Genomic DNA, 19770 nt, shown 5'->3' with positions numbered 1-19770 from the left:
GAGGAAGCTGATAGAGAGCTTTACACAAAGGCCTCTAAGCTTTCTGGGAGGAAAAATGAAGGGATTTTGAGACCAAGTTCAGGGCCCAGAGGCAATGGGGATGATGAAAGAGCCCTTGTTGCACTGTTGACAATGGAACCCCTGAGGGCCCAGAGTCCCAGCCACCCCACTGCCCATCTCACTCCCTGCTAACGCACCTGGGGAAGCAATGGAAGATGGCCCAAGTCCTTGGCCTCTGTCACCCACATGGGAGACCCGGCTGGAGTTCCTGACTCCTGCTTTCAGCCTGGCCCATCCCTGGCCTTTGCAGCCATTTGAGTGAACCAGTGCATGGAAGATCTCTCTGTCTCTCGCTCTCTCTGTGTCATTCTGCCTGTCAAATAATTTTTTTTTTAAATAGGACTGATGAGGCCACATACCAGCATGTGGCTAAGAAAGAAAAACCCTGAATCCCTGGAAGGGGAGGAGCCTGGAGTTAAAATAGGGAGAGCCCTCCTGCCCCTACACAAGTCTGCTGCCGAAGGAAACAAGAAGTATGTGTTAGTCCTTCATAACAAGCTGTGCAATAGAATTTCTTATGATGGTGGAAATACTCTGTTTTGTTTTTTGTTTTAAATATTTATTTATTTGTTTGAAAGTCAGAGTTCCAGAGAGTGGGAGAGACAGAGAGATCTTCCATCTGCTGGTTCAATCCCCAGATGGCCACAACAGTCAGGGCTGGGGCAAGCCAAAGCCAGGAGCCAAGAACTTCATCCAGGTCTCCCACATGGGTGGCAGGGGTCAAAACACTTGGGCCATCTGCTGCTGCTCTTCCTAGGTGTTAGCAAGGAGCTGGATCAGAAGTGGAGCCATCAGGACACAAACTGGAACACATATGGAATGCTGCCATTACAGGTAGACAGCTTTACCTGCTATGCCACAGTGCCAGCCCTCGTGGAAATATTCCATATGTGTTGTCCAATATGGTGGCTACTGGCCACGTGAAGTGTGGCACTTGAGATGTGGCTAGTACAACCAAGGATCTGAGTTTTAACATTTTATAGAATTTGAATTTGTCTACAGGAGTTCAGCACTATCTAGCTGGAGAGCGCAGCTTGGTAACCTTGCTATAGTCTGCACAGCTGGAGGTCAGGGCCAGTTAGAAGTGGTGGTTATAGATGCTCAGGAGAATACCCTTTGCCTGCAACAGGGGTTGGTGCTTCAGTCTGGAAAGCAGACAGACACTAAAGCCAGCCAGACAGGAATCTGAATCTTGGCTCTGCCATTTGTTGACTGTGTGACCTTGGTCCAAATCTCCTTTAAATATTTAGAGTCTCAGATTCCGCATGGGTAAAATATTGGAAACAACACCTGTGAAGATGTCTTTCTCCACAAGGTCCTTGGGACTTGCTTCATTTATCCACTCATTCATTCATTCAACAAATATTTACTGCACACCACCATAGTCAGGGCTCGTTCGGGGTGCAGGTGAACAAAGTTCGCGCTGTCTTCACCCTCTGGGAGGTCGTAGGTTGGGATCTGTCAAATGGCAAAATTGTCCAACCCCACTGGGCTTCAATACAGCCCTGAGGACTCAATCAGACACATTGCGTAAGGTGCGTGCTCCTGAGCTTTTGGGGCCCTCACGTCTGCTCGTATTCTGACACGGAGCTTCTCTCCTGCTGGGGTCCTTGCTGCCTCCTGGCTGCCCAAACAGAAAGGAGACCAGACGGTCCCCAGCCTCTGTCCTCTTAGATTACAGACAACTGAATGGGTCCCTCAAACCAAACTGTCAAGACGCACGCATCTCCCTCTGGCCACGTCTCTGGACTTAAAAAGGGCAGGAGACCCCCAAACTCCCCACCTCACCCCCGCCTAACAGGTCCTCCTGGAGAGTCCAGACTGGACACGTGGGAGCTGAGTCCTGTTTTCCTCTGCTCTGAGCTGGAGACCTGAATGCCAGGGCCCCCCATCCTGGGGTCATCTGGGATGCAGAGAGAGAGAGAGACTTCAACCTGACCCTAAAATAGAAGTGCCCAGGGGTTCAGGAGCCTGGGAGGCGGTAAGGAGAGGGGTGGGTGCCCACCTGCCTGCCCCACCCTCTCCCCCAGAATGCCAGCTGGAGGTTTAGTCTTCTTTCCTCCTGACACAGCGGCAGACAGGAGCGTCACTTGACCTCAGGGCACATTCCAGAATGAGGCCACAGCCAAGAATAGGGCCCAGGAACCCTGCCACCCATCCCGCCCGCATGAATCACACGCTCCCCAGATCAGTCTCCTTGGGGAGTGGTAGGAAGAGCAGCAGGAGGAGGTGTCAGAGATGGCACCTGGCAAAAGCGGGGAAGACCTCAAAGAGACCCCGTCACAGCCCCACGGTCACCAGCGCAGGAGCCCCCCCATGGCTCGTGGTCCCCGGGTCCCTTGTTCTTGTGACAAACCCCTCGTGTGCCCCGTGAGCCAGGCCCCTAGACCTCAGGGAGCCCCCAGGATCAGCACAAGCACTGAGGGAGATGGAGCCTGGGTGAGGCAGTGGCTTCCCCAAGGAGCTGAGTCTTGGAGGATGAGTAGGCTCACGGCTGATGTCTCGCTCAGGAATCTAGGCCACGGCTGCCTGTGCGTGTGATGGAAATACGTGTCACGTGGCAAGGCCATAAACAGCCCTGGGGGCGCTGCACGCGACTGACCGAGGCAGGCTCTTGGATGACACCTGGGGTCTTGATGGGACTGCCGACCGCCCGGCCCAGTGCCATGTGTGTGTCTCACCTGCAGCCAGCCCTGAGGTTCAGGGCTCTGAGTCAGGCTGGCGGGACGCAGACCTCCGCACCACCATTCCCCGCCCAGGTGAGCTGGGGCAGGTGTCTTACCCCTTCCAGCCTTAGTTTCCCCACCTGCAAAACCGCAAGTGCCTGTCTCACACAGCTGCCCGGGGTCTATCACGGGGCAAGCTCACTCCTGCTGACATGGCTGGAACAAGATGGACGGCCGGGCCGGGGCCGGGGAGGAGACTCCCCAGCCTCGGGGGGTCACCACAGGCTAGGTGTTCATTCTCCCCTCCTGCCCCTTCCATCCTCAAGCCCCGCCCTCCGGCCCTCCTGTCCATGAGGTGACATCACACTGTGGAACAGCTGGCCAGACAATGGAGCAGAGTGTCCTAGGAGGGTGGAAACTGCCACGCTGTCCTGCTCCAGAGGCCCCGGGCACTGGAGACCAAGCAGAGGCGTGGTCTGGGGGTGGGGAGGAGTGGGTGTTCAGCGTGGCCAGAAGCAGGAGGATCTGCCTTGGCGAACAAAGCCTCCATCTCCCTACATCCTGGGACCCAGACACTGGGAGGCTGCCTGGCAACTGGGCCCGATTTCAGCCTTCGCTGAGCCGAGCCTTTGTTGGGTGTCAGGCGCTGCACACAGCTTACAGGAATGGAGAGAAAGGACTCATGTTTGGTTTCAAGGACAGAAAATAAATACCAGATAGAAGGTAGGAAATTAGGTGCCTATATTTTCTTTTTAAAAATTTTTTTTTTAATTTTATTTATTTGAAAGTCATAGTTACACAGGGAGAGGAGAGGCAGAGAGAGAAAAAGGGAGAGATCTTTCATCCACCGATTCACTCCCCAGATGGCTGCAAAGGCCAGGGCTATGGCAGACCAAAGCCAGAAGCCAGGAACTTCTCCCAGGTCTCCCACCAGGGTGCATCTTGAGCCATCTTCTACAGCTTTCCCAGGTCATAGCAGAGAGCTGGATCGGAAGTGGAGCATCCGGGATTCGAACCAGCACCCATATGGGATGCCAGCACTGCAGGCAGCAGCTTTACCCACTACACCATAGTGCCGGCCCCACCACCGTGTTTTACAGTGAGGACACTGAGGCAGCGAGGCAGTAGGTAAGGGGCAGAGCCCAGCGCAGGCCTGTACGAGTCTGACTCCACGATCTGGCCTTTTGCAGCTGGGACATGGTGGGCAGAGGCCTCCCGAACCTCTCACACCTCCACCAGGGAAGTAGAGCAGCAACCTGCACCCTGCTGTGCCAGCCCAGCCACAGCACTCGGCCCCACGTTCCTGCAGGGCCTGGCCTGTGGACACTCACTCGCTTGGGCTACAGTAATGCTCCACGGAGCACCTTGGGCGAGGGGCAGGTTCAATGGAAAGCCCCCCACCTCTGAGAGCAGGGTGACTGCGGCTCACTCCATCCTGGTGGCTCAGGTTTTGGTTTTTGTTTGGCTGGGTTTTTTGTTTTGTTTTAGATTTATTTATTTACTTGAGAGCAGAGAAGCAGAGTTACAGAGGGAGAGACAGAAAGAGAGATATTCCATCTGCTGGTTCACTCCCAAATGGCCACAGTGGCTGGAGCTGCACCGATCCGAAGCCAGGAATGAAGAGCTTCTTCTGGGTCTCCCACATGGGTGCAGGGCTTTCTCAGGCCATCATCAGGGAGCTGGATTGGAACTGGAGCAGCTGGGACTCGAACCAGTGCTCATATGGGGTGCCGGTGCTGCAGGTGGATGCTTAACCTACTACACCACAGTGCCCGCCCCTTGGTGGCTCAGTTTTGTGCTCAATGTCTCTCTAGGGAAACAGCTTGTCTTCCGGCTCCTGGTGCCCTTGCTGCAGATGAGATGGGCTGGGTGGAGCTGGGCCTGGCCTGGATTCTTTGTCTGGGCTGTGGCCAGCATGAGAAAACCCAGGGAAGTGTGCAGGGGAGAGGTGCCTATTGTGGGGGACAGACAACTGGGGGTGAGTAAGCCCCAGGGTCGGGTGAGGCCGTGAGCCCCACCAAGGCCAGAGTGCTGCCATCCCCGTCACCAGAACCAAGCCCTGTGTTCCGAGCACACCTGGAATGGGCCCCACCCAGAGACCCCTGGGCATCACACCAGGGCAGCACACTCCCTGCCTACCCCCCACCCCCTGGCTGCCTCTTCCGCCTTCCCACCTCTGCACCTGACCCGGTCAGCAGCAGGACCTGGACTCTGCACACCGTCGTGATGGGCTGGGAGCCCTGAGAATGCACCGGGCCTCACCACCACCTCCCGCCTCCCAGAGCTGCACAGAGCACCAGAGCGAAGGAGCCCAGTGGTAGCAGGTGTCTTCCGCCACCCACACGCCATCCAGCAGCCACACTTGCCTCTGGGGTCACCAGAGCACAGGACTCTAACTACCCCTCCCCCACACCTCTCCCCTGCAAGCTCAGCCCCAGCGAACCACACACAGCCCTGTGGATACAATGACCTTTTAATCGGCGCCTCCCTCCTGGTATCTGAGCTAGAAGAGGCTGCCCCACCTGCCCTTCAGCTTTGCAGGGGCAGGGACGGGGAAGGGCTGAGGATGGGATGAGGCACAGATGCAGAGCTGATAGTGGGGTTCCCAAATCTTTCTAGTGCTGGGGTGCCCGGGGCCCATACAAAATCCTGGAAACAAAAGAATCACTTCCCCTAGCACCTCCTTCCAGGTCCCCGCGGGCTCCCGAGGCCACCACCAGGTGGAAGCATCGAGCAATGTTGCTCCCTCCCCAAGCTTGGCTCCCCTCCTCTCCGGCGCCTGCCGGCCTTTCCTGCATTCCTCTCGCTAGCAGGACAGACCCTGGCCTTGGCCTTGTCTGCTGTGCATAAAGGAAGCCAGGGGCACGTGATGGGAGCGCTTGACAGCTGAGAGGGCCAGCCTGGGGATCCCAGCTTCGTGTCCGGGCACCGAGAGCTGGGCGGTGACAGCATCACCCTGTGATCTAGCACCTGGACCCAGGAAGCGTTCAGAACTGAATGGAACGGAACCGACAACCCAGTGCCCCCAAGGAACAGAAGGCTGTGATGTGCAATGCCACATTGGCTCCAGGGGCATGGGCTGACCACCCAGAGGCACCTGTTCCAGCAGCTCCCACCCTGGGCAGGTCGTTTGCTGGGTTGGACTACGTCTCTGGCCTCCCACTGCCCGTGACCCCTAGCACCAAGTGGCCTGTGTTCGCGGTGGAGAATTTGTACCATTGAGTCCCTGGGCCCTCCTGTCTCTCCCTACCTACTCCCTCTGCAAGCCAATCCATCCATCGGTGCCTGTGGCTGTGTCTCAAACCCTGGCTGGACCTCCTGGCTCAGGGATGGGGAGTGGGGGCCGCAGCTCAAAACAGGTGCAGCCCCCTGTGGAACCCAAAGAACAGAAGTTGATCTCAGACCATCCCCCCCAGGCTGGCGTTTTTTTGTTTTGTTTTGTTTTTTCCTGCCATGCTGACTGCTAGTTCCCTGCTAGCCCAGGACTGTCTGATCTGACCTTGCCTGGCTGGCTGACCAAGGGGCATCGGGGGGGTGGGTGGGGATAGATGGGGGAGGGGCAGGGAGGGCGAGGGGGCTTCAGGGCAAGGCCAGGAGCTCCTTGAGGACGTCACAGGTCTTCTTGTGCACGACCTCGTGGAGCTTTCGGACCCGCCGGGCGCTGGCCGCACCCACGAAGCTGTCAGGCCGCAGCATGGCCATGCCGCCCTCCACGTCGCCCATGAGGATGAGTGGCGTCTCCCCTGCCGTCACATTGGGACAGGGGCAGGCCCAGTCCACGTGCAGCAGGGTGACCTCCAGTGGCTCACGGCCCAGGAACTTGAGGCCCATCTTATCATCTTTCAGGACCTCGTCCACGGTCACCAGGGCGCGGCCCGAGTCCGGCTCCTCGGTCAGTTCAGAGACCCGGCCCAGGATGACGAAGTCGCTGCGGCAGAAGCTGGTGACGAGCTTCTGCCGGGGCTTGCAGGCACGGCAGCGCTGGTTGCCACGGGGGACCGGGCACGACTCCTCGCAGGCCTCGCGGCTCTCGAAGTTGTTGCCGTTGCCCTCGCAGCCGCCGTAGACAAAGGACTGGCACTGGCCCGTCTGGCTGTTGTAGGCCCAGCGAGGCGCGTAGGCCTTGCAGGGCCCCTGCAGAGCCGGCAGGCTGCACACGGCCAGCGGCCCACTCATGCAGGCCAGCACGCAGGCCTCGTAGGTCTCGAAGTGGTTGAGGTTGCGGTGGCAATGGCCAAAGGTGAAGGTGAGGCAGTTGTTGGCCTGGGCATCGAAGTGCCAGCGGGTTTGCTCCTCACCACAGTCCTCGCTGTCAGGGGGCTGCAGGCACTCAGCTGCCGGGAAGGCTGTGCCGTTGGGGCCGCTCTCGGAGGTGGCCGCGGCCTGGCCCCCCCGGACCACTGAGAGCGGGAAGTCCGCCCTCAGGACCCCGGCAGCATTCCGAGCCGTGCACGTGTAGATGCCAGCATCCTGGGGCTGAGCGTTGTAGATGACCAGCTGGGCGATGTTGGTGACCACCACGTTGCCACGCACGTGGTTGGGCCACATGACCACGTTCTCCCGATCCTCTAGCTGCTTCTCCCAGCTGATCTCGGGCCGGGGCCGGCCCACCACGTCACAGAGGAAGCTCACCGTCTCCCCCACAGTGACCGACTGGTGCACGGGGTGGTTGAGCAGGGCCGGGGCCGCCATGTCCAGCCCGGGGGTCTCGGGGGAGGCCGTGGTGGGGTGCACGGTGGTCTCGGGCGGCGGAGGGCTGGTGTTGGGCCAGGTGAAGTGATAGCGGCAGGTGACGACGGCCAGTGTGATGCCCTTGGAGCAGGCCTCGGCATCCATGTAGCAGCGGTTGTAGTAGGTGAGGCCGTCCGAGGCGCAGGTGAAGCTAGGCTCCTTCTCACAGCGATCTCGGCACTTGCACACGGGCTGTCCGTCCCAGATGTCGCACTCAGAACCCTGCTGCAGACACATGAAGTGGTCGCACGTGGCTTCCCTGGGCATGCCCACCGGGCCCTTCTTCCCTCTCACGTCCATGTAGCGGGCTGCCACGCAGCTCTTGGTCCCGCACACGTTGGGACAGCACTTCTCGTAGGTCTCACACTCCTGAAAGAGCCACACAGGGGGGCCTGAATGGGGGAGCCCAGCGGACCAGGGACGGCGCCCTGGCCCTAGCCCTGGGTTTGTCGGAGAGGGGCTCCGTGCTCAGCATCTAGTGGGGGCCGATATTTGATGACGCTACGAGGGAAACAGGATGACACATCTTTTCCGAGAGCACAACTCCTGTCTCTCGGAGGCTCACTCCCAAGCCTGACCTGGGGGCAACCGTTATCCCCCACCCCATACCGATGATGCTGACTCCAGGACAGTGGGGAAAGGAGTTCGCCTAAGGTCGCAGGAACCCTGGGGTGGGAAGAGACGGGCCCCAGGCCTCTCAGAGGGGAGTCTTCTTACTGCTGGGGGTGGATACCACCCAAGTGTTCTGGGCTGCCCATGCTTTTGTCTTTGTCCCCTTGGGGGAGACCGCTCTGGCCTCCCAGCTGCCGGGGTGACCTCCCTCCACGCTCCTCCTCCTGGCTGTGAGCGAGCCGATGCACACCTGGAGCCGAAGGTCAGGTGAGGCCCTACCTTATCCAGAGCCCAGAGGGAGGGCAGGCATCTGGGGCCAGGATGCTCAGTCTCGCACCACAGGTGGCGCCGGCCCCTGGTGCTAGGCTCCGGGCGGCACAGCTCGCGGGGAGCAGGCAGCAGGTGAGAAGGCCTCTTGTGTGGCAGAAGCCAGCAAGGCCATAATCCCCTGGGTTTCTGTGGGGCCACGTCAGGCATTAGCTTAATTCCTCGAAATTAGCGGCGTGTTCCTGGAGCCGACACAAACAAGGACTTCACGTGGTGCTTTCGACAATAACACCTCGTACCCACCGGGCAGGCGGGCACGGCTCCTAATCCTGCACCAGGCAGTGGCTCCGAGCGCCGCTCCCCACGCGGCTGCTCCAGCCTCTTCGACATTCCACATGGGCTAAGGGGGCGCCCCTGCCGCGGGCCGTGTGCGGCCGCCTGCCTGGCTTGTTTACTGTTCTCTGCTCTCCGCTCAGAATGGTGACTTTGTTTTGCAGTCTTTGCTTGGCATAAGCAGCTGGGCCACTCCCGGGGAGGTCTGGGACAGGGATGGGCGGCTCTCGGAGCTGGGGTCCTGGGGGGGGGGGGGACTGAGGGCCCGAGGGGAGGTGGGGCAGCAGAACTGGCTCCTCCACTCCAGACTCTGGGGGACCTGGAGTCCGAGGACTGGGGTGGGAGGAGGAAATTTGAGGGAATCCTCAGGATACTGTTCAGCTTCAGGGGGGCCAGAAGGCACCCTTGGGCTACCTGAGTCCCCACCCCACAGGTGCCTCCTCCCCAAAGACGCAAGCTCAGCCAGGGTTGCGCTGTCCCCAAGCCCTGCCCGATTTGTCGGGCCAGTCTGTGCCAGAGGAAGAGACCTCCTGAAAATGTAGCCCCCCAGCCGATGGGCACAGCCCCCACCCAAATCTCCTTGGCTTCCTCTCCCTAGGCATCACCCGTACCCAATGGCAGCATCTGTCCTGAGGACTCTGACAATTGCCCCCAGGCCCTGTGGGGCAGAGGCCACTCGATCCAGGGCAGCCCTGGACTCTCACGTGGGTGACTGGGCATCTACAGGAGCTCCAGGTTCTCTCACGTTCCCTGGTGATGCCCAATCCAGACTTGGAGCCCTGAGAAACTCCACGCTGTTCTCAGAGTTGGCCAGGCTGGGCAGGAAGTGGCTGTGCGTGCAGCAGGTGCAGGCACCAGGGGCCCTCTGCCCCTGGGGAGTGGGCATCGATGGCCCCTGAGCGTGACTTGGGAGCCAGGAGCCCTGCTAGCTGCCGAGTCCTCGGACAAGGATCAGAAGGCAGGACCAAGGAGTCTGGCAGGGCTGAAACTCCTGCACTTCCCCCCGGGGACACGGGAGTGTGTTCAGGGCTGGGCTGGCCCTGACTGTCAGGCAGCCTGGATGCTCTCTGCGTAGGGAGTATGGAGGCAGGCCTTGTCAGACAGACACAGGTTGCCAGCCTACCCTGGCCTCACTCTGCACATCCACTCTCCCCTGCCTGCCTGCAGCCCACTGCGCTGATGTGCCTGGCAATCTACACGACGTGCCTGGTACAACGTGAGCTCACTGTAGCCCCCAGCCAATAGGACGGGGGGAATCCGTGGGTTCCCGGTTTCCAGGGAACTCGCCCATCACATCCACCTCTTCTTCCAGGCCTCGGAGTTAACAGACAGGCATCAGGCCCTGTTTATCTCCAAGTGGACGGGGCCTGTGTCCCTTCACAGTCCTGGACCCTGTGGGGTACTCCCGCGTGGTCCCCACCCGGCAGCTTCCCTACCTCCACGTCCCACGTACTCACGTGGCCCACCTGGGGTTCTGGAGTCCCACTCACCTGGTCGGTCTCACACTCCCGCTTGCAGGTGCTCTGTGCATCCACCCAGAGGTTGGGGTTCATGTCGTTGGGGCAGACGCCAGCGTGGGAATAGCGGATGGGTGGCGGCGCCAGGCCTCGTGGGGGCACCCCGAGCAGCAGCAGCAGCAGCAGCCCCCAGCGGGTCCAGAGCCGGCGGCGGCACCCCAGGGCCCACATGGTGTGGACTGCGACGGCCAGAGACCTCCCCTGTGACGACGCCAGGGGCTGGGGCCCACCGGGGCCTTCTTCTCCGGGGCTGGAGACACCTGCCCTCCCCACCCCAGCAGGTCGCCTTGCTCAGGCGGCAGCAGTGGTGGCGGCGGCGGCTGCTGCCGTGGCTGCCTCCACCAAGTCAGTGCAGCCTGCTGGGCTGTGCGGCTTCAGATAAAAGAAAGGTCTTTGGAAGGAAACTCCCCTCCTGGGTGTGCAGGGAGAGGAGCCGCAGCAGGGGCCTCCAGCTGGATTTATATCCTGGGCGCGCCACCCGAGTGGGAGCGAGCTAACCTGACGCCTGTCACAGGCAGGCTGCTGGCGCCTCTGTCCCGTGGCTGATCACAGACTTATTGCAGAAGGAGGGGAAAAAAAAGCTGGAAGCAGTTTAGGCAGCGTATCTGGCACGGTGGGACACCTGCTTGTTTTTGACTCCAGGAGGCCTTTAACCCCTTCCAGAGCCAGAAATGGCATGTGCTTTGGGGGAGCTGGCTCCGGGACACGCAAGCTCACTGCAAAGAAGGATTTGTTTCCCTCTCCGCCCCCCCCTTGCCCCGCTCCTCGGGGCCGGGCCCCCTCCTCCCCTGTGGCCACCTCTACAGAACACACGATCGCTTGTTACAAGGAGGGACCTGCAGCCGCCGGGTTAGCGTCGCCCGGCTCGATAGTACATTTGAGAGCAAATGACGTGGAAAAATAACAAGTTCACGGCCATAGCAGGGCGGGCCTGAGCAGCGCCGTGCTGTGTAAGCCGACTCCCACCCCAGCACCAGGTCCCCCTAGTTGGGGAGGGGGGCGGTTTGCGCACCGACAGTTCCCTGTCTCTGGGCCCCGCGCAGTCTGCGACTTAAGTCCCAACTTGGGGAAGTGTTCCCCAGATCACTCCAGGGACACCTACCCGCTGAGTTCCACTCCCCGGCGCCGGGGACGTATCACGTTCCTCGTCCTCCATGGGCACTTGTCGGCTCCAGGAAAATCTACGCGGTGACAGCAGCTCGGGATCGCGCTGCCCAGCCAAGCTGCCCTCGCTCATGACCCACTGCGGCCGGTCCTCTGCGAGCTCTTTCTTCGCACCAGGCACCGTCCAGGCACAGGTCTGGGGAGGGGGTTTGGAATGGGAGAGGGCAGGCAGCTTGCTGGAGATCACGCACGGTGAGCGGCCACGGTGACACCGGCTGCCACCATGTCTGGGTCTCCTTGTGTGCCAGGGTCACCCTTGGCACCATTTCACTCCACTCATACAACAAGCCCGGATTCAGGTTTGAGGAGAGGACGCACAGAGAAGCTAAGCATGGTCCGGGCTGCACAGCTCCGTGAGCCCCCCCTCAGCACAGGAGGCAGGGACCCCGTCCCCCTGGGTGTGGGCAGGGGCCTCTGGCACCACCCTTCCCCCACCCATCTGTCGGAAGTGCTGTCGAGGCCCAGCCCCGACTGTGGTTCCTACAGACTGGACGCCAGGGGCGGTGTTTGTGGACGGGCTGGGAAGCCAGCCAGAGGCTGCCAGGACTGGGGGCAGGAAATGGCTGGGATGGACAATGCCACGCGCTGAGTGTTTGGGTGTCGGTCACTGGATCTTGGGGAAGCGGGAGGGGCCTCGCCAAGGCCAAACCGCCTGGGCTTCTAGGAGCGGTGACCAAGCTGCCCTGTCTGGGGGAAACGCACGCGTCACAGCTGGAGGGCGTCTCAGCTGAAGGGGAAACTGAGGCCCGGGCTCAGGCCTCTAGGTGCACCAGGCCCCATTTCCCCTCCTGGAAGCCAGCGCAGCGCCTAATTGGACTGTGAAGAGGCTGCGCGCCCCGTGCCTCCCCCGGCAGACTTTTCCTCTTTCACGCCGGGTGGTGCCTTGCTTGCCCTCCGGAGCTGCCTCCTTCCCGGTGTGGGTTCTTCTGTCTTCCCCGCTCAGCTCACGTCAGATCGCTAATGAAGGGTGTCAGATCCTAATCCTCTAACTGATTGGAATAAACCTCCCTCCGAGGCCAGTCCCAGCAATGAAGCCAGACAGCGGGCGACGCCGGCTGCTTTGAATTCCCTGTAATTTCATAAACCCGTGTTCCAGCTGCTCCGAGCCAGGGCCTCAGCACAGCCCTGGGCGCGGCGCACCCTGTGCAGCCTGGTTTGATATCGCAGAGGGAAATGGACAGTGACACGTTTCTAAGCAGGGCGTGCAAGGATTGTCAGGCCCCAGGATGAGAGTCCGGGAGAGGAGCTACATTTCTGGGAGGTGGTGGAGACCGTGGGAGAGAGTGGGAGAGATTCGGGGGAGCAGAAAAGCAGGAACTCGCCCTCCTGGCCTCGCTGCCCGAGTTGATGGAGCAAGGGCGCCACGGGCCCCACTCCTGGCCACTGTGCTCCAAGAACTCAGAGCAGCGTGCAGAGCACAGGGGCCCCGGGATGCTCTGGCTCTCCCTCCCAGCCCTTCCAAGTCTCCCACCGAAACACAGCTCAGAACAATAAATAACGTCTGATCGGGGCTGGGAGCCCACCCAGCCGACCGTGCTACATCATCGCTGCTGACCTCACAGCAGCCCCGGCAGGCAGCTCCGCCGGCCGGGAGGGGAGACCCAGTCCTGGGGAGGCTTAGGCCCGGCCTGCCCGGGGTGGGGGTGGGGTGCCCAGGGCCGTCCCAGCTGTGGCATGGCTGTGGGCAGGGGCAGACCCTCCCCTCCCCCGACCCCAGCCTGAGCTCCATGCAGGCTGGCGCCGGCTTCCAGCCCCTCCGCAGCGCCTGGCCGCCCTTGTTTAGCAGCTGCTCGGGGAGTGCTGGGAAGGCTCCTCCTCGTGCGCCCTCCCTCCCGGAGCCCCTCCGCCTGGCTCCCTTCCCGGCCCACGGCCTGTCTGCCTCCCTCATACTCCTCGCACACCACATGACCCAGTGCAGGCTCCTGCCCAGGGGCTCATCTGCCCAGGCCCCCCACTCGGGCTGCAGGGGACAGGGCCTGGGCCGGGTCTGCCGGGCAGAGGCTGGGCCTCAGGGCTGGGCTGAGTTGGCCGACTGCCAAGGGGACCCTGCCTTTCACCCTGGCCCCAGGGCCCCAGGCCCCAGCCTAGGCTCTTTTGCCTCGAAGGGGTGAGAAGTCAAAGAGGGTTGGGCTCTGACGTGTCTCAGAGGAGCCCCAGCTGCCCTCACCATTGCTAGGGGTGGAGGGAACACCTGCTGGGGGTGTGGTGGCAGGACATCTCCCCAAGACAGTGAACTTCGGGTGACCCTTGACCTCAGGTCACCATGAGCAGAATGCCTCCTGGACCACTGGGGTCTTGACAGCTGACACCCTCGCCCACTTCGCATGGGGACACACGTGACCACAGAAGAAGACCACAGAAGCCACGGCAGCACCGCGGACGCCAGGACCTCACACGCCGACCAAGCCTCTCCCCTTGCAATGCGGCTGCTCCTTCTGGCCCTAACGATTCCTTTCTTTCCACCAATGCTTTCTAAAGCGCCTACTGTGTGCTGAGCTCTGGGCACATGGAGACCACAGGGAGGGTCGAGCGTAGGCCAGCACACAAGCACACAGAAGGGCAGGAAGAACCGGGCGGGGGCTGGGGCAGGGCTCAGACAGGCAGCAGTTTCCTGTGCCTCCCTCGGCAGGGCCCAGGCACAGGGGAGGTGAGGTAAGGAAGCTGCAGCATGTCGCGGTGGGGGGGGAGGTGGGGGTGGGGTAGGGGCTGCAGGTCTGGCTTTGACTTAGCTCCTCGCCTGGGGCGGCCCCAGCAGAGTCCAACCGCCCTGCGTGGGCCCCAGGCCTGAGGCGGCCACACTTTCTCCCAGTTGGATGGGGGAGGCCACCCCCCCCCCCAAGTCCCAGCCCAGGAGCTTGCCTTGGACCCTCACACATGGCCAGGGGTAGGAAGGATCGGAGGAACAGGAGTCAGGGTGCCAGGAAGGAGGAAGCGGAACTGGGGCTCGGTTAGAGGCAACGATTACTCAGACCCCGGCCCAGGAATTCAATAAAGCAGTCGGGCTCATTACTCAGCTGGGGACCCCCCGCCCGAGCGTCCCCAGGCCTGGGTTACATTACAGGGCCGCTGGGGCTTGCAGTGATTATGGGGCCTCAGCAGATGGGGGAAGTGGCCGGGGGAGGCAGGCAGCTGTGGGCCACGTGACTTGTCGGCATCTGTGTGGAACAGGACACGGGAGGGTCTGCCCTGAGCTGGGGGGCGGGGCGGGGGGCACAGCGCTGAGCAGGGCTCTGCGAATCACGGCATTGGTAAGGGGGCGTATTGAGACCGCTGCCAGGGCCGGGGGCCTGCTGGTGCATCCAAGCCAAGGGGACACCGGAGGACTGGCGGCCGGGGCTCTGTGTCTGCCCCAAAGCACCACGAGGAGACTCACCCTGGCACAGCACGGGGCTGGGCGCCTGCAAGCACCGCGTGTCTTCCTGGAGGGTCTCGGTGGCACCACATCCACTCAGGAGGCGCTGGGCGAGGGGTCAGCGCTCATCCTGCTCCCATCAGGCCCTGCGGGGCCACTTCCCCCCCACCCCCGCTGAAGCGGCTCCAGCTCCCTCCTCTGTGATCCATGTCCTCTTTCCTGCAGCTCTGCCTTGATGGAATCAGCTGCAGAGAGCCCCGGGCAGCCCTCAGCCAAGACAAACAGCGGAGGGCAGAAGCCCCACTCTGCTGTGCTGGAGACCAGCCAGGCCCGTGTGCACTGTCTCAGGCCTGTGTGTGTATGGGAGGGGTACTTAGGAAGGCTACACACAGAGGCACGGCCTCCCTTCCATCCTCACAGCTTCCGCTGGCCGCTCAGCCCCCCACCCTCCTGGGTGGCTGCCCACTCCTCTCTTCTTTTGGATGAGAGGACTGTGGACCCTAGGGCCTCCCTGCTCCCCTGCCTGCTGCTGAGCCAGGGACACGTGTCCTCTAAGGGCAAATGCATCCCCAGACTCATGCCCACTGTACGTGCATGCCTGGGTGTGTGTGTGTGTATGTGTGTGTGTGTGCGGGGGGTGAAGAGGGTATGAGAGACAGGCCTTTTCCTGGCGGACCATTAATCCAAGTCTTCTGGCTTGAAGATGGCTTCCCCATGCCAAAGACAAGGGCCAAAACATTTTACCATGAACGTCTGCCTCTGCTTCTCCAGGCTGCTCACTTGTCCCCTTCTCTCTCAGATTCTGGAAGCTGCCACATTGCTCTTTCAGCTTTTTTTAAATTAGTATTTAACTGAAAGAGAGAGAGAGAGAGATTGAGATCTCCCATCTGCTGGTTCACTCCCCAAATGCCTACAGCAATCTGGGTTGGGCCAGGCTGAAGCCAGGAGCCCAGAATTCCATCCAGGTCCCCCACGTGGGTGGCAGGGACCCAAGTCCTTGAGCCCTCACCTGCTGCCCCCCAGGATGCACATTAGCAGGGAGCTGGATCCGAAATAGCGGTGGAACTCGAACCCAGGCGCTCTCACGAGGAATACGGCCAACCTGAGCAGAGGCGTAACCTGTGAACAGCGCCTGCCCCTGGCTTTCCCCTCAGCCTCCCTCAGACACTGCCCTCTGCCGTCTGACCGGGAATGTCTTCTCCTATCTTTAAGCGACAGCTCTCCAAAGGCCTCTGAGGATGAGGAAGGCCAAAGCGACGTCCAATTTTGACATCACTTTTAAACGATAAAACAAAATAAAAAGCCCCAACTGGTTACACAAGACATGACAACCTTTAAATGTTCCATGTTGGAGAGGGTCGAATGGTGGCCCCCAACAGACACGTCCACCTCCTCCCCCCAGAAGCTGGGACTGAGACCGTATTTGGCAGATGTGAGTCAAGGATCGAGAGGAGATCATCCTGGAATCTCGGAGAGTCCTACTCCAATGACAGGTGTCCTTACGAGAGAAAGGCCTGGAAGGTCTGAGACCCAGAAGGCGGCAGAAGCAGGGATCACAGTGATGCAGCCGCAAGCCCAGGGACACCGGAGCCCCAGACGCTGGGAGAGGCAAAGAGCAGCTCTCCCCGAGACTTGGTGGGGGGCAAGACCCCGCCGGCCCTTCAGTTGGGGAACTCTGGACTCCAGACCTGAGAGATCATACACACGGGTTGTTCTAGACTACAGATTTGTGGTCATTTACAGTATCCCCACGAAGTGAAGATACCTGCCAGACACATTTCAGGGGCCCTTCCTGGTCAGGAGAAAATGGCATCGCCACCAAGACCTGCCCTTTTGTAGTTCCTCCTAAAACAGCTCTCGGGGGTGCCTCACTGGGGTGCTCTCTGTTCTGACAAGGGGAAGGCTCAACGACACACACACACACACACACTTATGTGTGTGTATATATATATATATATACACACTTACATATATACTCAAGTATGTACACACTTACATATACATATACATATATATATATATATATATATATACATACACACATATATATGCTGCGATTTTGGTTGTTTTACTCTTTAATAGAAACTTATGGCCAAGACAGTCTCAAAGACAGTAGGACTCAGGTGAGAACTGGGGGGCTGGATCCAGCCCACAGGGCCAGAGACGCTGGGGGGAGGGGACAAGCTTTTAGGAGGCAAGCCCTGACAGAGGGAATGGAGCAAAACTGAGTCCATCTTCCACTGTTTTTTAATTTTTACTGATTTTTATTTTTAATTTGAAAGGCAGAGAGAGAGAGAGAATCTTCCACCTACTGGTTCACTCCCCAAATGCCTACAACGGCCAGGGCTGCGCCAGGCCAAAGCAGGAATCTGAAACCCAGCAAGGTCTCTTACGTGGGTGGCAGGGAGCCCAAGTACTTGAGCCATTATCTGCTGCCTCCCAGGGCGCACATTAGGGAAGCTGGAGTCAGAAGCAGCCAAGACTCCAACCCAGGCTCTCTGATACGTGATGTGGGCATCTTTACTGCTGTGTCAAACACCTTCCCCCCAGCCAAGTCCACCTTTAATCTGTGATCTTTGAGGCTTTCAAATACTCTAACTGCAACATCATCAGAAATTCACTTTTCTTTTTCTTTATGAATATATATATATGGATTTATTTATTTATTTGAAAGTCAGAATTACACAGAGAGAGAAGGAGAGGCAGAGAGAGAGAGAAAGAGAGAGGTCTTCCATCCGCTGGTTCACTCCCCAATTGGCCACAAAGGCCGGAGCTGTGCTGATCCAAACCCAGGAGCCAGGAGCTTCTTCCGGGTCTCCCACATGGTGCAGGGGCCCAAGGACTTGGGCCATCTTCTACTGCTTTCCCAGGCCATAGCAGAGAGCTGGATCAGAAATGGAGCAGCTGGGACTGGAACGGGTGTCCATATGGGATGCTGGCACTGCAGCCGGCGGCTTTACCTGCTGTGCCACAGTGCCGGCCCCAGTAATTTCTCTTTCTATATGGGATGCATTCTGTAGCCTTCTAACAGCTGCAGAACATTTGGAAAGGTTGGGAACAACCATCAAAGGCTCCAGGCTGCAGGACCAGGGTAATATACAACTGCCACTTGCTTTTCTTGTACCACCAATAACAATCAGAATTTGAAACTAAACAGACAAAGCCATTTACACGCCTATCACAAAAATATTTATTACATAGGTATAAATCTAAGAAGTATGTTGTGGCGCAGCCAGTAAGGTCGTCACCTGTGACACCAGCATCCCATATGGGCACTGGTTCGTGTCCCAGTTGCTCCCCTTCTGATCCAGCTCCTTGCTAATGCACCTGGGAAAAGCAGAAGACGATGGCCCAAGTGCTTGGGCCCCTGCCACACACGGGAGACCTGGAGTAGGCTCCTGGGACAGCCCTATCTGTTCCGGCCATTTAGGAAGTGAACCAGCGGATGAAGGATCTCTCTCTGTATCTTTGCCTTTCAAATAGATACATAAATTCTTAATAAGTAAATAAAATACAAAAAAAAAAAAAACTAAAGAACCCCAATGAAAGAAACTAAAGAAAATCTAAAGATATGAAGAGATGTTTTGTGTCCATGGATTGGATTATTCAACATGGTTAAATGTCAGACCTTAACAATTTGATCTATAGATTCTCTGCACTTCTGATCAAAATCCTGGCAATTTATTTTGTGATATTGACAAAATGATCCCAAAGTTCATAGGGAAAGGTGAAAAACGGAGAATGGCTGCCACAATACTGAAGAGTAAAATTGGTAGACTGATGTTACCGAACTGCGAGACCCACGCTAAAGCCGTAGAGCACAAGACAGCATGGTAGCAGGAGAAAGGACAGCACATGGATCAATGAACTAGAACAGAGAGCCAGAAATAACTCATACAGAAGCGAGAGCAGCTCAGAGGAGAACGGGTCTCCTTTTAGTTTGACACATGATGCCAGGCCAACAAGACATCCATATGCAAGAAGCAAAACATCTCGACATAATAGACTTTATGCCCTTCATGAAAATTAGCTAACAATGGGTCAAGGAGTTAGATGCAAAACAAGTTCCTAGAAGATAACACAAGAGAAAACCTAGGTGACCTTGCATCTGGCAATGACCTTTTAGCTACAACATCCAAAACATGATCCATGAAAGAAAAAAACCTGACAAATTACTTCTGCCCTTGAAACAGACATTAAGAGCATGAAAAAAAGACAAGCCACAGACCAGGAGAAAATACCTGGTAAAGGCCTTGTACCCACAATATAGAAAGAACTCTCAAAACACAATTACAAGAAAATAGGGCCAGCGTCATGGCACAGTGGGTTAAGCCACTGCCTGTGACACTAGCATCCCATATGAACACTAGTTTGAGTCCCAGCTGCTCTACTTTCCTTTTTTTTTTTTTTTTTTTTTTTTGACAGGCAGTTAGACAGTGAGAGAGAGAGACAGAGAGAAAGGTGTTCCTTCCATTGGTTCACCCCCCAAATGGCTGCAGCAAGCTGGCCCAAAGCCAGGAGCCAGGTGCTTCTTCCTGGTCTCCCATGCGGGTGCAGGGCCCAAGCTCTTGGGCCATTCTCCACTGCACTCCCGGGCCACAGTAGAGAGCTGGACTGGAAGAGGAGCAACCGGGACAGAATCCGGCACCTCAACCGGGATTAGAACCCGTGGTACTAGCGCCGCAGGTGGAGGATTAGCCTAGTGAGCCGCGGCACCGGCCTGCTCTACTTCCAATCCAGCTTCCCACTCATGTGCCTGGGAAAGCACCGGAAGATGGCCCTTACCACCATGTGGGAGACACAGATGGAGTTCCAGGCTCCTGTCTTTGGCCTGGTCCTGCCCCAGCCATTGTAGCCATTTGGGGAGTAACCAGCAGATGGAGGATGTCTTTCTCTCTCTCTCTCCCCCCTCTCTGTTTCTCCTTCCCTCTTTCTCTATAACTCCGCCTTTCAAATAAATTAAATAAATCTTTAACAAAAAAAATAAAAAGAAGAAAATAAAAATCCAGTGACAAATAGGCAAAAGATATGTATAGACATTCACCAAAGAAGATAGATGGATGGCTGA

General features: G+C 58.4%; 1 protein-coding gene across 1 annotated transcript; it reads right to left on the bottom strand.

Moving 5' to 3' along the window:
* Positions 1-6305: 6305 nt before the first annotated feature.
* Positions 6306-10357, bottom strand: WFIKKN2 (WAP, follistatin/kazal, immunoglobulin, kunitz and netrin domain containing 2). Its single transcript, XM_062175079.1, has 2 exons — positions 10160-10357; positions 6306-7826 (listed from the first exon to the last, which is right to left on the bottom strand). The coding sequence occupies exons 1-2, from the start codon at positions 10355-10357 to the stop codon at positions 6306-6308; spliced, it is 1719 nt and encodes a 572-aa protein (XP_062031063.1).
* Positions 10358-19770: the final 9413 nt, after the last annotated feature.

Source organism: Lepus europaeus, chromosome 18, assembly GCF_033115175.1.
Source record: "Lepus europaeus isolate LE1 chromosome 18, mLepTim1.pri, whole genome shotgun sequence".
Taxonomy (NCBI): domain Eukaryota; kingdom Metazoa; phylum Chordata; class Mammalia; order Lagomorpha; family Leporidae; genus Lepus; species Lepus europaeus.
This window is presented reverse-complemented; position numbering and strand designations above follow the sequence as displayed.

Bases quoted from the DNA above. Each gene is read 5' to 3' on its own strand.
- WFIKKN2 (XM_062175079.1), bottom strand. From the start codon at position 10,357: ATGTGGGCCCTGGGGTGCCGCCGCCGGCTCTGGACCCGCTGGGGGCTG. The intron at 7,827-10,159 runs GTGAGTGGGACT...TGGCTCTTTCAG, and splicing joins GGGAGTGTGAGACCGACCAG to GAGTGTGAGACCTACGAGAA.